General features: G+C 31.6%; 3 protein-coding genes across 20 annotated transcripts in view; 1 reads left to right on the top strand and 2 right to left on the bottom strand.

The window, feature by feature from the left end:
- Positions 1–9,204, bottom strand: part of LOC124946996 (ryanodine receptor) — a 33,622-nt gene extending 24,418 nt beyond the window's left edge. For 10 of the 12 annotated variants that reach the window (XM_047488529.1, XM_047488534.1, XM_047488530.1 and 7 more), the window contains exons 1-10: positions 8,977–9,204; positions 6,914–7,309; positions 2,425–2,529; positions 2,228–2,326; positions 1,518–1,532; positions 1,007–1,084; positions 853–928; positions 645–757; positions 349–548; positions 65–247 (exon numbers count right to left, since the gene is read on the bottom strand). In XM_047488529.1, coding sequence (XP_047344485.1) covers positions 65–247; positions 349–548; positions 645–757; positions 853–928; positions 1,007–1,084; positions 1,518–1,532; positions 2,228–2,326; positions 2,425–2,529; positions 6,914–6,967 — 923 coding nt within the window. In that variant the 5' untranslated portion in view covers positions 6,968–7,309; positions 8,977–9,204. The remainder of the gene's footprint in view (positions 1–64; positions 248–348; positions 549–644; positions 758–852; positions 929–1,006; positions 1,085–1,517; positions 1,533–2,227; positions 2,327–2,424; positions 2,530–6,913; positions 7,310–8,976) is intronic. The other 2 variants (XM_047488538.1, XM_047488537.1) reach the window with 1 other exon arrangement.
- Positions 9,205–9,984: 780 nt separating this feature from the next.
- Positions 9,985–11,763, top strand: LOC124957762 (ER membrane protein complex subunit 6). 3 transcript variants are annotated; one of them, XM_047515054.1, is made up of 5 exons: positions 9,985–10,146; positions 10,333–10,493; positions 10,579–10,671; positions 10,770–10,789; positions 10,864–11,763. In XM_047515054.1, exons 1-5 carry the CDS (start codon positions 10,110–10,112, stop codon positions 10,892–10,894), a joined length of 342 nt encoding a protein of 113 aa, XP_047371010.1. In that variant the 5' UTR covers positions 9,985–10,109; the 3' UTR covers positions 10,895–11,763. The 3 variants fall into 3 exon arrangements, 2 of the variants coding, with proteins under 2 accessions (XP_047371010.1, XP_047371009.1); XR_007103726.1 differs by having other exon boundaries at positions 10,579–10,789; positions 10,864–11,125; XM_047515053.1 differs by lacking the exon at positions 10,770–10,789.
- The window catches only part of LOC124957759 (excitatory amino acid transporter-like), a 5,538-nt gene continuing 1,418 nt past the window's right edge, over positions 11,238–15,357 (bottom strand). For 2 of the 5 annotated variants that reach the window (XM_047515046.1, XM_047515045.1), the window contains exons 2-11: positions 14,654–14,738; positions 14,039–14,253; positions 13,878–13,971; positions 13,443–13,641; positions 13,153–13,363; positions 12,775–13,056; positions 12,462–12,695; positions 12,195–12,389; positions 11,966–12,100; positions 11,238–11,866 (exon numbers count right to left, since the gene is read on the bottom strand). In XM_047515046.1, coding sequence (XP_047371002.1) covers positions 11,662–11,866; positions 11,966–12,100; positions 12,195–12,389; positions 12,462–12,695; positions 12,775–13,056; positions 13,153–13,363; positions 13,443–13,641; positions 13,878–13,971; positions 14,039–14,121 — 1,638 coding nt within the window. In that variant the 5' untranslated portion in view covers positions 14,122–14,253; positions 14,654–14,738 and the 3' untranslated portion in view covers positions 11,238–11,661. Of the gene's footprint in view, positions 11,867–11,965; positions 12,101–12,194; positions 12,390–12,461; positions 12,696–12,774; positions 13,057–13,152; positions 13,364–13,442; positions 13,642–13,877; positions 13,972–14,038; positions 14,254–14,653; positions 14,903–15,150; positions 15,168–15,357 lie in introns of those variants that run through there. The other 3 variants (XM_047515049.1, XM_047515044.1, XM_047515047.1) reach the window with 3 other exon arrangements.

Here is a 15,357-nt window from a genome sequence, read left to right as displayed (position 1 = left end):
ATATTGATTAAAACTAAAAAAAAACAATGTCAGAAATAATAATTGGTGAAGATGACATAAATACCTATCCACCAAATATAGTTCGTTATTTTCTTTTACTCCAAGATATCGGCCAGTGGTTAAATGTCTTATACGCATTGGATGCAACCAGTTGATAAAACCACCTGCCCATTTAGTTCTCGCTAATTCTAATCTCCACAAGGATCTTGCTTGGCTCATAACGCTTCCTCCTTCGTAAGTTACGATACTGTGTAAAATATGTAAAAAAGAATGATTATTTTTATATAAATATATATCAATATATTTATATAAATGTATATCAATAATGAACGATAAACAACACAATACTTTTGATTAGGTGATGTATTCCATGTCGAAGGAATAGTAAGACACTCGTCGCCACCATGAAAAAATCTTAAAACGTCTCCACCAAAAACATATCCTACGTATTTCATTCTACTGATACCAGTACCATAAGGTTGTACCGACCAGTGTGTCACATGAAACGATGCATTCACTACTGATAAACCATTTTCTTTCGTTGTGTGCTATAACGATAAAAAAAAAGATATATTAACGATTACGGTATGAAGATATTAATAAAATAAAATAATTAATACATATTCGTATATCTATTTTCTTACCAAATATCTCTCGGTAGCTACCGACACAAGAATTAGATCGTCGCCTACTCGGACCTTTTCACCTTCTGATCTTTGTTTTGAGGCTGGATGCACTGTCCACCAACAAGCTTCACCTATACAACAAGTTGTTATATACGTATTATTACCATACGTATTCGTACGTTAATAATATTGAAATATATAATAGATATTGATTTGCTTAATTAACCTTGAGAGTGTTGTTGTAAACCTACGTCAAAAGCGAGCTTATCGTTCGAAGAACTCGTTGACAAACATGCCAAATACTGAAACAACAGAATGAATGAATGAATAATTCAAAACATATATGCTATCGTATTAAGCAAATCTTTTAATTAACGTACCATATCGCTGTTTAGATGCCTTAGAAGTATAGCATTGCCGTAAAGTAAAGTTCTATGTCCTGATCCAGTACCTTTTCCCTAAAGATGTATAAATAATATTTGAGAATTTTTTTATTGCTTTTCAATTAATGATCGTGTCCGATCATATTCATTATTTTCAGGCAAGTATCATGACGCTTCTAAGTGTAGTAATAAGAGATGGCCATAAATACATTCATATTAGGCAAAGCTTGCTTTTTTCAAGAAATAATTTACTCAAATATGTATAGACACATATATCGCAATGTAAATTGTAATGTAAGTTATCGCATTATTAGTACACACAAGTACATAAAAATGGAATAATATGCGTCGTGCAAGTACGTTACGTTGTTGACGTTAATGACAAAGTTTCAATGTAATTGCTATTTGCTTTCTATTAATTTTGTGATCAGCACATAACGCAAAGCGACGATATCATTCAAATACGAATCTCATATGAAGCCCTAGACCGATATGTAATTATACTTACTAAATTCTCTTGCTGCTGGAAAGAAAGAAAGACAAAGAGTGATAAATGTTCTTGTAAAGATTTTTTCCATATTTATAAAAAATAAAAAGAAAGAGACCAAAAATTTGTATTTATATATTATGATAATTATCCTTCGACGATGATAATGACTTTTAGTAATGTTTCGGGTGGCGTTCGTTTTAAAATGAGAAAAAACTGACGAAGGGAAAAAAATAGCGATAACAATACTATGCATCATTATGCGTTCATACGGACATTGGACACATGCCACAATTACTGGACAGGGATCTGCGTGCGGATGCATTAAGCTATACCGACAACACGATTCGAAAACTATTTTATTTGCAAAAATTAGAACAACTCGAATTTTCAACTAAATTCTAATCATAAGTAATCTCTTTTCATAGGTACTTGTAGGAAATTAAAAAAAAAATTGGTCGATCACATTTCTTACAACTGAACACGAAACAACACAGGGTAGCACATTTTATGGCCGACTCCTTTGTAAATTATAAATTTGTGAAAAATATTTCATTAAAATTGTGTGAATATAAATTATATTAAAACATTGGAGAATGTTTGGCAATTTTAATTGTCCATCTGTGAAATGAACTTTCTCGCGAGTTTAATAACTCTAAATTCCTAAAGTAAAATCAACGATCAAATTGTTTGTTAAATACGAAGAATAAAAAAAAAACTATAAACGTTACCGTCTCAGAGCCAGCAGCCGTAACTAATTCCTGTAAGGCTCTCACCGAGAGAGCTTGTTCTATCACAAACACACATTGCGATAGATCTGGAGGAATATTCTGAAATTGGAAAAGAAAAAAAATAAGAAGGCGACGATTACTATGAAAATTTTCGATAGTATCTATGAAGTCGTTCGCAATGGTAAATGTGTCGCTACCTTGTCTGCGATATTTTCGAGGAAACAGTGTCGATTGCCAAAACCTTCGGCTGCTAGACAAACCCTCTCGCCTGTTGCTGTACAGGACAGACATACCATATCCTCCTGTAAATTTAATATAATTATTTATAACAATAAATAATAATTAATTTCGTTAATTAATAATAATTACATGAATATTATAATGCTTTATATTTTCAATATATTGAAACAAATCGAAAGAAATGTATTAAAAATGAAACGAAATAATAAATCGTAAATATTAATGTAATTTTGCTCGTACCAAAGCTCATAGTTTTTAAATATAATTTTTATCGACGAAATTCTTATGCATTAATAACCATACATTGCAAATGTAAATACAGAAAGATACTTTGCGTTATTTAGAAGTAAGAAAAAAGATGCGTTACAGATAGTGCGTCCTTTTTTCTTTTTTATTTCAAAACGCAAATTATAATTTAGGCCTTTACGAAATAGTGAAATATAATGTTGGCCAAATAACATTGTCGTGCCAGAACCAATTTGGCCGGCCTTAAGAATGCAAGAGCGGCCGCCTGCGCAAGAGCTTAAGAAAATACCTTCTTCCCTGAGCTTTTGATCGTTATCCGCCGGAAAAAATAAGCTCCGCCTCTTAAGTCGTAATAATATCGTAATAGTAATCTACGAAATATCTGTATACATATGCATAGATACGTGACAAAGATGACTCATGGATTTTCAGAAATTAATAGATGTTGTTACAAATCTATCATGACCGTAGATCTTATCGAAACATCAAAATAATTGACTTTTATTGGTCCATTATTTTAATATTCTTTAACGATTGATTTTCCTAAATAATTTTTTTCTACATTTCCTTAAATCTTAAAATCAACTTTTTTGATAAATGTAGATTATATATATATATATATATATATATATATATATATATATACATACTTATTTCTATATATTTTGTATTCTATAATTCATTTCTATTTGTACATCTATTCGGAAACGTGTATATATTTATATAATAACATATAACCCCATCTTTATGTGACATGATAAATATGTAAGAGCTCAAGGGTTTATAAATGGAAATAATGCAGTCCATCGAACGCGTTAACATATTACATTTTACTCATCAGATTTCCAAGCTTGCGAAAAATGTTACACGTTAACATTTAATTACATATATATAAATATAAATATACATATATATATGTATGTATGTACATATACATATATATTTATGTATGTACATATACGAATTGATAACATTATAATATGTGGTCTGGGAAGGAAAGGGAGAATGAGGAATCAAGCATGGTAGACACTTCCGTCCTCTGCTTGTACAAGCGACGATCGAAGCACCACTATTGTACTATAGGTCAAGGGTGTACTTTCCTTTAACAAAATGGATATCCACTGCACATTTTCATCATCGTTAAATATCATCGTTATCGTATTCTTATTTTATTACGCGAAAATATAACGAAAATATTTCATCTTTATTATAAGCAACAAGTTGAATTCTCACAATAACGTTTCATCGCTTTTATTTGAAAAAAAGAAATGAATTAATGCGAACTAATTTCAATTTAAAAATAATCCTTACAAATTCCATTTAAAGATAATTTTAGTAATAAAAAAATATTTTCTCTGAAATATCTTTTTGATCTATTCATAACGAAAGATAGTTTGATTGGGCAACAATGTTGCGATTGACTTGTACCAAAGTAATTTTAGTTACATTCTACATATACGCTCTATGCCAACATCTGTTGACTTAATTAATAGTCATATTACAAGATAGGAACAAGAGAATGTGCGCGCCGGCACGATTCTGTTTTTCACTTGATTAGGCTTCACTCGAAACTAAAGTTATTTATCGTAGAATGCAATTTTTTATAGTTCCGATATGGAAGCGAAAGGATTCTTCTCACGTGACATTCTTTTATAGAATTCCAGTCGATATTTAACGTAAATGGAAATCTTTCGACGCATTTCAGTCGAGTATAATTTAAACAACGTATATATATGTATATATATATATATATATATATATATATATATATATATATATATATACACGTGTATGTACTTCAAAGCTTTATTCGAACGTGAAAGAGTTATTGGTATAATTGGCTAAATTCTATCTTCTCACTCAACGGTTCTATTAACGATGATTTAAATTCAATATTTGCACGTTTTTTCCTCTCTCCTTCTCCTCCTCCTCATCTCTCCATTCTCTTTGTCAATTAAAAAAGATCGATTTAATTATCGACTGATTTCGATCAAATAATCGAACAAAATTATTCGTATGAAACTTCAGATGTTTTCCATCAAAGGACATCTCAAACTTTTGGTATTACATCAAATTATTAAGTACATATAACATAAATAACATAAAAATGGAAAATATGGAAAATCTTTACCCAGGTGATAAAGACAGGTGAGAGAGACTTTCCTATCTCCTCTTATTAAGTAAGAAAAGTTGATATAAAATACATATGTGTATATATATATATATATATATATATATATACACGCAAACATATATATATATATATATACGTGTGTGTGTATATATATACATATACATAAATATAATATGCATGTCGCACACAAGTTGTTTCATGACGACCTAGGACCTTTACGTTTGGAATACTAACTAAGTTTAATATTTAGACGAGATCGTTATGCGACGAGATTTTCTAAGCGACTATTTGATTAGACAGCTCAACAATGAACAGCAAAGCTATCGTTTCACTTTATAAAAATAAAAAAGAAAAAGCCGAGTAACTATACGATTAAATTGAAATAACCATCGTTTTTTTGCGGATTAACGTACCATGAAAATTTTTTGACTCGACAAAGATAAATTCTTTCGAGCGTTACGGTGAACTATGTATATCTATCTACCTACCCTTGTTTATATCGCGGTTAAAAAGTATCGTAAATAATTCATCGCCTCTAACGTCGGGATATGTAAGCATGCGTGCTACGTCAATAATTATCCAAACTGCATATCATTCGTAATACGCGAAGGAAAAATGATTTTCCTTCTTTACGACGCATGCAAAAGTCTCTGTAGTTTTGCAAAGATAAATCGTTTCTATTTTCCTTGACCTCCATAAAAAAAAAGAAAAAAAAAAATAAGAGAGAAAACAGAAAAGGAATAACGCGACGCTTCTTGACAGGCAGGACAATCAAAATGATTTACAAAAGGAAATACCTAATATTTCTAATAACGAAGAAGTGGTTGAAAGTGGCAGACATCGGAGCAAATCGTCGAAAAGAAACTGTCAATGTAAATCGAAAAAACGAAGGCGGAAGTTGAGATTATCTCGTAATCCCTTTATTATTTTTTATCTGAAGATGTATTTTGAATCACCGGGTAAACGAGTGGTGGATGTAGCTCGTGAGGCCGGTAAGATATGGTGTTGTATGTCTCATGAACAAAAACGAAAGTATGTCAGGCTCGCCAGAAAATTACAATGTAGAAAACGCTGAGGAAAAAGTGCTAAAGAAAAAAAACAATAAATAAGTAATATGGAAACTTCAAAATCTTCTAATCTTCTGTGAAGAAACGCGATGAAACGCGAAGTGTACGATAATGAAGAAAAAGAAGAAAAAAAAAGAAAGAAAAAAAGTGTAATTCCAAAGGTCTCCCATATTAAAAGATCTTTTGTTTGATTCGAAAATTTTTCTTCCATTTTATGTATATGTATATTCAATCATAATAGTAGCATCCTATATATTATCTATATATCTATGTATTTTATAATAAAATGTTATATATGTATATGTGTGTATGTGTGTGTGAGACAAAAAAGGACATACGTTCACAAATAACATGTAACACCAACGCGCAAAAACATGCGTATATGTATCCTTCGGAACGTTCAAGGAGCTCGTAGCTGGAAAAGCTCAAGGTCGGCGATATGCCCGACGAATACCGTACGATCGCATGGTGTTTACGAGGGGAAAGAGGTCAAGGTCGTTCAGCATGGAGAGCTTTAAGTGCTTCCATGATTCAATAAGTCTACCTTTTCATCGAGAAACTCGCTTTCATCACGAGACTGTAATTCGATTTACGATCGAGCGAAATTGAAAAACGATGGTGATTGATAACGCCCCATCGTGAGCTCATGATCTCGACGTTAAGATTCTTTAATCAAAATAGAATCCATCATATTATCTCGCATTTAAATAACTATCAAATATAAAATCCATATTGTTCGCACTTGGCAACTATAAGAGATCTCTTTTAGATTTAAAAAAAAAAAGAAAATCGAAGAAAAAAGAAAAGAAAAAAAACAATGATTGAAATAATACGGTGAAATATTATTTGTTTACTGTACAACATTTATAGATGGTTTATGTCGATTGAAAAGAAAAAAAAAGAAAAGGAGAATGGAGAATCGACTTTTAGAAACACGAAAGTGTGAAATGAGCAAAAATTATATTTTATCGTGTAAAGAGATAGTCAATGGTCACTCACCGTACGAAGGAATGATACGTCGTCCTGTTCGGAGCCACCTTCGCTGTCAGCCATACCGGCTACGACCCAGCTTTCACGATATCGTCACACAACAACGAGAACGATCTTCGTCTCTTCCTCGACGTACGCAAGCTCGTGCTCGCAAGCTTCCTGCTCGCAAGCTCGTGCTTACGACTCGTTCAAAGGCAAAGTAGCCCTTTAACGTTGTTACATTAAAAACACGCACGTTTATCACGTTCAAGCATGATCTTCCCTTCTTTTTCCTCTTCCTCTTTCTCCTTCTCTTCCTCTTCCTCCTCTTTCTCTTCCTCTTCTTCTTTTTCTTTCACTTCTCGAGCTTTCTCGAGCTTTAATTTCAGACAGAAGAACTTTTCCTTTTCACTCGGTAATAATTACCTACACAAAAATGATGATCACACGACGATGACGTTGATGACAATGACGACTACGAGAGGGTGCAAGAACAAGCAAAGATAGAAAAGGCCGAGGACGGCGACCTTTTTGTTAGCAACACCGATCGAAACGACGACGATCACCGACTGGATGTTCACAATCCTGGAAGGCCAAATGCTCTACCGCCGATGAAATCCTACGCATGCGTTCAAACACACTAAACAAATTCCGCATGCTCGACGTTTATCCGAGGCTCCACCTCGTAATACAAACAAGTAACGTTTTCAGATTTACCCCTTATCTATTTCTTCTCTTTCCTTTGGTTTATATTCTGTATCTATATTTTCAAAAAGTGATCCGCAAACGGTAAAATATTCCAAATAATAAGGAATCATTGTGAGAACTTTGCTACATTCTATACGTCGTAAAACAAATAGATAATATTGATCTTCCTATCATTTACCGATCACAAAAATTGTTATATTTTAGATTGTACGAAAGAAAATCACGAGATGCAGTGACGATTTATTTCTTTGTTAATCGAATGTAAATTAATATCGGTCGAAAACTTATATAGGTATGTAAATTCACAAACCTAAAGACTAGGAAATAGATGAGGGAAATAGATGAGGAAATAGATGCAAGTTAATGAACATAACGCGTCAGTCTCATTCTCGAACCTATTTCCAGCAACGAAACAGAAATAGTCATGTCCATATATCACCGAATGAGTTATATATTTATCTATGTATGTGTGTGTATGTGTGTACGTCTCTCTCTCTCTCTCTCTCTCTCTCTCTCTCTCTCTCTCTCTCTCTCTCTCTCTCTGCCCCTTTCCCTCTCTCTTTACACGATGGTTCCAATTATATTTCGAATTCGCGAGAATTACATTGTTCATTAAGATTAAGGTTAACGCAATTTCCTAAACGAAATAGAGGATAGAGAATAATTTCCATCGCATCCAATTCCATTTGAAATTCGCGCAATTTTCTTCGAATATGAAATATCGAAGAGTCGATGAAAAACGAACGCGTTCGAATCTACCTGTTTATATATATATTTTATATATATATATATATATATATATATATATATACATATGTATATATATAATACACTCACGAAAGAATAGTTATTTTCATTCGTTTTCGAGGTAAAGGTCTTTGGCACGCTTATACGTTGCCCGGCTGGAGGCAATTAACAAAATTTATGTTACACCTTCGATATTTAAAAAATCATTCAAATTGTTCTTACGATAAAATATTGTTACTACGCGAAATTTATTTCAACATAAAAATGATGGTATATATCGTACGACGTTAAGCGAAATCACTATGTTAACGATATTAATTAATAGATTACTTTTTATTAATTATTCTAATAAAAAATCTATTTATTTGTTATATTAGACATTATTCGTTTAAATAAGAAAAACGTGCTGTGAAAATAAGATCGTACGTTTTTATCCACATATACGTATATACATACATGCAATAAGGATTATTAACCAAAAGGAATTAGCTTATGATGAATATAAATCCGATGAGTTACACAACGAAGGAAAAAATATCATCGAAGTCGTAAATAATCAAAGTAAAACTATTAATATCATAAAGACACCTTGTTCGTTAAAAATCATAAAAATTTCACCGCCAAGATGTAACACGTACCGACAAGCACTATTTTTCCCGCGATCTTCTTTTAAAAATTTTTCAAACTCAACTCATTCGATGAATTCCCAATCTTTTTCGAAATGTAAAGTCGTTCGTTAAAATCGATCGTGGCTGATGAGCACCCGAACGATTCGATTCTTTTTTCTTGTCTCTCGATGGACGAGCCGCCGAGAAAAAAAGAAAACGTCGAAGCTCGAAGAACTCTGGTGGAACACAAATGCCAGAAAGAGAGAAAGAGAAAGAATGAGAGAGAGAGAGAGAGAGAGAGAGAGAGAGAGAGAGAGAGAGAGAGTTGAGAGCGGGTCTCTTTAGCTATTTTCGTCTTCGAGCCAAGCCACCCCGCTTTAGCCCCCTCGCATCGAATCACAACGACCAATCTCTTCTTCTCTCGAAAAAGACTTGCTAAAGATGAAAACGTTCTCTTCGGCGCCATCATCTAAAAATTCTTTTTCGTCCTTCTATTTGCCTGACTCTGAATGCCATTCATTAGATTAAAATTTCCAAATTTTATTTATCTATCTTTTAACAAACTTTTCGAATTTTTTTTTTTTTTGAAAATCTTAATTTCTTACCTTTTACCTTTTATAATTTTGTACTGTCGTCTTAAGTAATCGTATCTCTTCTCTGACGAAAAGTAAAATTTGAAAGATCTAATTGAAATATATTTTGATTCAAGCCAAGAAAATAAATGATCTAATATCTGAAATAAATAAAAATCGTATTTAGATGAGTTCCAGTCAGAATTGAATTCTTAAATAAGCGAGATTTAATTAATCTTTTTAATATTGCACATTCGACATTTAATTAAATTATGATTATTTCCTCTATTCTCGAAGTATTAATACATTTATTAATATATCGTGTATTTTTAACTAAATCATTGAAGTTTGTAGAAATATTGAAACATATTTATTTTATATAGATTGTGTATCAATTTATTTTGCAATTCTAGAATTATCCAATAAGAAAACAGACATATTGCGCGCTCTTACTGTAACTACTGTAACTTGTTTTATTATGAGATCAACCTGAAGCAATCTTTGTAACATTTAGAAGAGCAATATATCGAAATATTTTGTTTATTTATTATCTCTTTTTACGCGATTTATTAGAAAGTTCTCTACGTTGACATGTTGGGAAAGATTAAGACAAAACAAGAAAAAGGAGGTTAGGTATTCATATAATTATTCTTAATGTAATAAGTCTTTATCTTTTGACGTGAAAGACAATGTAGAGGTTATGTTCTCTATGAGACTTTAATATCCTGACATAGCATTGTTTACAAATTTTTTTAAACTGTGAAATATAAATACATTCATTGAATAAGTTATATATAAATTATATTTTTTACAGAAATTATTGCGTACAGTGAGACAGCTGTTATGAACAATGCTGCTGTTGTTGAATATTGTAGAATATCTATGGCAGCGTTATCAGGAGGTACAGCTGGATTATTAGGTTTAACTGGACTATATGGTTTTGGTTTTTATATCTTTGCAGTTTTTGGATTATGGGTAATATATAATATAAGTTGGATTGTGTATTTTGTAAATACTGAGTTTGCTATCCTTATCCAATAAATATGATATTGTCCTACAGGCGATGTTACTTTTAAAAGCTGGAGGACAATGGAAAAAATACTTTATTAGTAGAAGAAACCTTTTAACCAGTGGATTTTTTGGAGGACTTTTTGTATCCTTTACTATTTGTGCTATATATATATGTATTTATAATTCATGTTTTCCTTAATAGAATTTTTTTCACCATTGCTTACTTGAATTCTATATTAGACATACGTATTATTTTGGACGTATCCTTCCGTAATTTATAAATTTATATTTTTCTTTTTTTATAAATTTATTTTCCTTAAATTAAATTAATCAGTTTCCTATATGGTATGGTTCATGTCTACTGAAAAAAAGATATATTAAATATACATATTTTATAATGAAATAATTGAATAACAATATGATAGATCGTTAAAGATAATATATGTACATAGCCAAGTTAGAAATATTGCTGAAAGCATAACAAAGTATTGCGTGATAAATTATGAACTTTGGCACTTGTATAAAACAAATTTGTAAAGTAATAACACTGATTTTCTTTACATTCCACATTAAAGTAATGAAAAGTTAAAAAAGTAGAGAGAGAATTACAATAAAATGTAATCAAATATTTATTTACCCTGTAGTACACATACAATAAATGATCATTATTTTATTGGGTTGGCAACTAAGTGATTGTCGGATTTCAAATAAAAAGGAAACGACAAAATCCGTAATCACTTAGTTGCCAACCCAATATACGTAAAGCCAATCCTTAAATTCAGTTAAAGATCAAAAGATATATATATATATATAATTATTCTACATGTCCAAAGATTATATTAAGTTTTAGAGTGATTCGAAAAATAGTCAATTTTGAAATTGTAATAAAAATGTTTTATAATAACATTTTTTTCAAAATAAAACCTTATGCTTTTTCTTTATTACTTATAACGACAATAGAAGATATTAAAATTATAAATGAAAGCAGAAGGTGTTTTACTATAGCGATAAAAGATATAATAAAATTAGTTACTTATGTACATTATAAATTTTATAACAATGCCTATATATTAGTATATAGATAAACAAATATTTTGAAAAATATCTTCATGAGAAAATTTGAAAGTCTGTTTCAAATTTTTGTCTCAGAAATTTGTTGATCGTCCGATATGATTTCTTCCGGACATTTCTCAGATGTATCTTTCAATAATGAACCTGTTTCAAATTTTTGCAACCTTTCTTCATCCATTTTTTCGAGCTCTGTTTTACTTAGATGATAAACTATACCCGCTCCATATCCATCGCCTAATACATTAATAGAAGTTCTGATTCGATCTCTGAAAGTAAAATAAGTGCGTGATAGAACGATATGTTGATATAATTCAGATCATACAGAAATTTTAAAAGCACATAAGAAGAATATATAAGTAACTTACAATATCCAATCTGTGGCAAGAAGTAAAGAAATATCGTCCGTAGGTAAACCAAGAGTCGTCGATATCAATAATATGCTAATCACAGCGGGATTGGGTATACTTGACGCTCCTATGCTAGCTAAGGTTGCCGTCAAGCTACGAATAATAATAAACATAGATATAAGAAAGAGTGATACCTGTATTCTAAATAAAAATATAAATAGAAGTGATATGCTTATCGATTTTTCACCTGACTGTTATAATTTCACTGATACCCAACGGTAATGCATTTATCTGTGCAATAAATATTGCACCTACAGCTTCATAAAGTGCAGTTCCGTCCAAATTTACAATAGCTCCTACCGACAAAACGAACCGTGTAATACGTGAATCAATCTTATTGTTTTCTTCGATACAATGGAAAGTAATAGGCAAGGTAACAGTACTGAAAGTGAAGAGATCACACTGTTTTAAATCTATAAATGTTACATTCAAATTGTTTAATAATTTCCATTACCTCGATGCAGTTCCCAAAGCTGTAATCCACGCCTGTATCATACCTCTAAAGAAAACAGCAGGATTTTTGCGAGTTAATAGCCAAAAGATCATTGGTAACGTGATTATTCCGTGTATCAATAAACCTAATATAACAGTGATCATAAACAATCCCAACAATTGTGCAGTTACAACAAGATTTACGATAGACATTATTTTCCCTGCTATTAAACACATTATTCCAAACGGAGACAACCTAAATGAAAGAAAAAAAAAATATAGAACCAATAATTCAACATTTTCAAACATTTAAGAAAGGTTTTTATCTTGCCCACCAGATGATAATAATGCCGACGAATTTCATTACGATTTCGTTGAGTACGACAAAAAAATCTACCATAAGTTTTCCCTTTGGTCCTAACTGTCCTACGATAATACCGAAAGTTATGCAAAATATGATCAAACCCATAATGTTCATGCCATCTTTGTATACCAATATTGGTTCCAAAACATGATCGCTCTGATTCATGTTTACAGTAATTATCACTTTTTTCTTGATGTACGAAGTTTGAACCTGTTGGAAACAGGCTTGCACCAAATTTTCTGGTATCATATTTCTGCATATCGAATTAATAAAATAACAACATCAAGGTATTTTGTTATTTCGTTTTCTGTTTTATATATATATATATCAATGACCGTGATAATTCTACCTGACAATATCCATTAAGAGATCGAGCGTTGAGAATTTTGGCTCTTCCATTGCCGGAGTGATTATAATATTTTTGATTCTTGGATCACCAGGATGAATCGTCAAAACCAACGTGATACCAATAATAGTAGCGAGAATAGTTGTGACGGTATAATACGTGAGAGTCCTAAAGCCAATTCTCCCAAAACTTCTAACATCTAGCTGAGCCATTGCTATAAGAAAAAAAAAAGACATTTCGACTGAAAAGATTTTTCTTAAAATTTTCACGGTTTCTAGGTAATCTATAATTACCCGTAATAAGTGACGAAGTAACGAGTGGTAAGATGAATATTTTCAACAAACGCATAAGGATCTCTCCTGGAAAGTTGATGAGCATTATTGACTGGGGCGTTAGATCAAGCAATCGACCTAGAAAACCAAGACTCGACCCGGCAAGAACAGCAGCGATAGTTAAGATGAGGAGCATGTTTTTATCTATCCAATCAACCACCTACAGCCACGATTAAATGTTACGTCAAGTAGTGTTACAGAGACATACTGCTTAAATAAGTTGACCAGTAAGATCATCTTCGTTATAAGACATGAAGAATTTGTTTATCTTTTAAATAATTGTAAAAATTAATTTTTACAATTAATTCGACGAAGAAAATAATTTATGTGTACAAAGTATAAAGGCCATGGTAAAAATATATTAATTATATATTTATATTCAATTCGATTACCAACCGCCTGTAATCTGTCCAGAGGTGTGACCTCTACTCGTTGTTTGCTTTCAATCTCGCTCTCGGACGACATCTTTTCAATCTGCTCGGTTGCCGATCTATAAAATTTTACCAAGTAAAAGATAGTTCAGAAATTGTTATTAATGCTTGTAACAAGTAATTTACGTATGGCCTTCTTTAGCCGACGGCATGGAAGATCCGCGGAAAACTGTAACGATAGCAAACAATCTCTGTCTCAGCGACATCATTTAAATCTCGAACGTACACAGCTTCAGGAATCCTTCAGTATTCTATCTCTGGATACTGGGAACTTTGTTGATATCATTCCGTTTTTTGCATCACTGTAACATATTCTTTGTAAACGATGATGATCGTTCTCCCTGTAATCACGACCAACAACTATAATAACGTGCAAGACGTTAGACATGATAATTAATTTTTTAATATTTTTCAAATGTTTCACTAGATCGATATTCGTAAATCCAATAACACTTTTCCTTTAAAATAATAAATTTATCTGAGAAATTGAGAAGAATTGAGAAGAAAGGTGATCGGAAAACAGTGTTTTATCTCAGAACACAAATAATTATTTACGATTCTTTTTTATAATCGTATTTAGTAGATAGTAGACAATTCGAATCCTTTGATAAGATCGTTAAAATCAAAGCGTCGATTTATCAAACGCACAGCTGCAGAATCACTGCACCATTGTGCATTCCATATCAAATTTTGATAAAATTTTTAAAAATGACATATGTATATTGACTTGCGAATACATACATAGATCTTTTATGCACGATGAATTGCGAACTGAGAAGCTTATGAGAGAAAACTTCGGTTTCGCTAGATATTGCGACGTTGAGATCTACAATCAGACAGATAATATGTTCCATCCAGGAAGCCGATTAGAGCTTCAATAGCTAGCTGAGCTAGAGAGGGACAAAGTGGGAGTGGTGTTCACAGGAAGAAGGTACTCATGAGACCAGGTCACATGTCACTGAATGAACCGAAGGGAGCAAAGGTGATTGCATTTCGATTTGACATAAGACAAAGTATATAAAAACATACAAATTTCTACCATTTTGAAAATTGCCGTTTAAAAATCCAATTTACTACTAGATTCAACAATGTTTCAATAATTTGTTCGTTCTTTTTAAAAATGAGCTTTTATATATATATATACGCAAGCATTATGATAAAAGCAAGTAAATATCTTTTAATCGAAATACAATACAATGAAAAATTACGCTGAAATTACGAACGTTCAAAAAACTTACGTAGTATTATTAACATTAAGCCTCTTTCAAGGCTTGAACGTGCCTAAATAATGAGGACAGTTAAAGCGAGATGAGAAATTACGCAAACATGCATGATCACGGATATGATAATAGCTGCAATACGAGTACACGTTACAATTAATATATATTATAAAATAAGATTTTTCTTCTCACCAATTATTGAGCGAAGGATCGAAAATGTTACTT

The sequence above is a fragment of the Vespa velutina genome, chromosome 2 (assembly GCF_912470025.1).
Source record: "Vespa velutina chromosome 2, iVesVel2.1, whole genome shotgun sequence".
Taxonomy (NCBI): domain Eukaryota; kingdom Metazoa; phylum Arthropoda; class Insecta; order Hymenoptera; family Vespidae; genus Vespa; species Vespa velutina.
The sequence above is the reverse complement of the archived record's forward strand: the minus strand, read 5'-3'. Positions and strand labels throughout refer to the sequence as shown.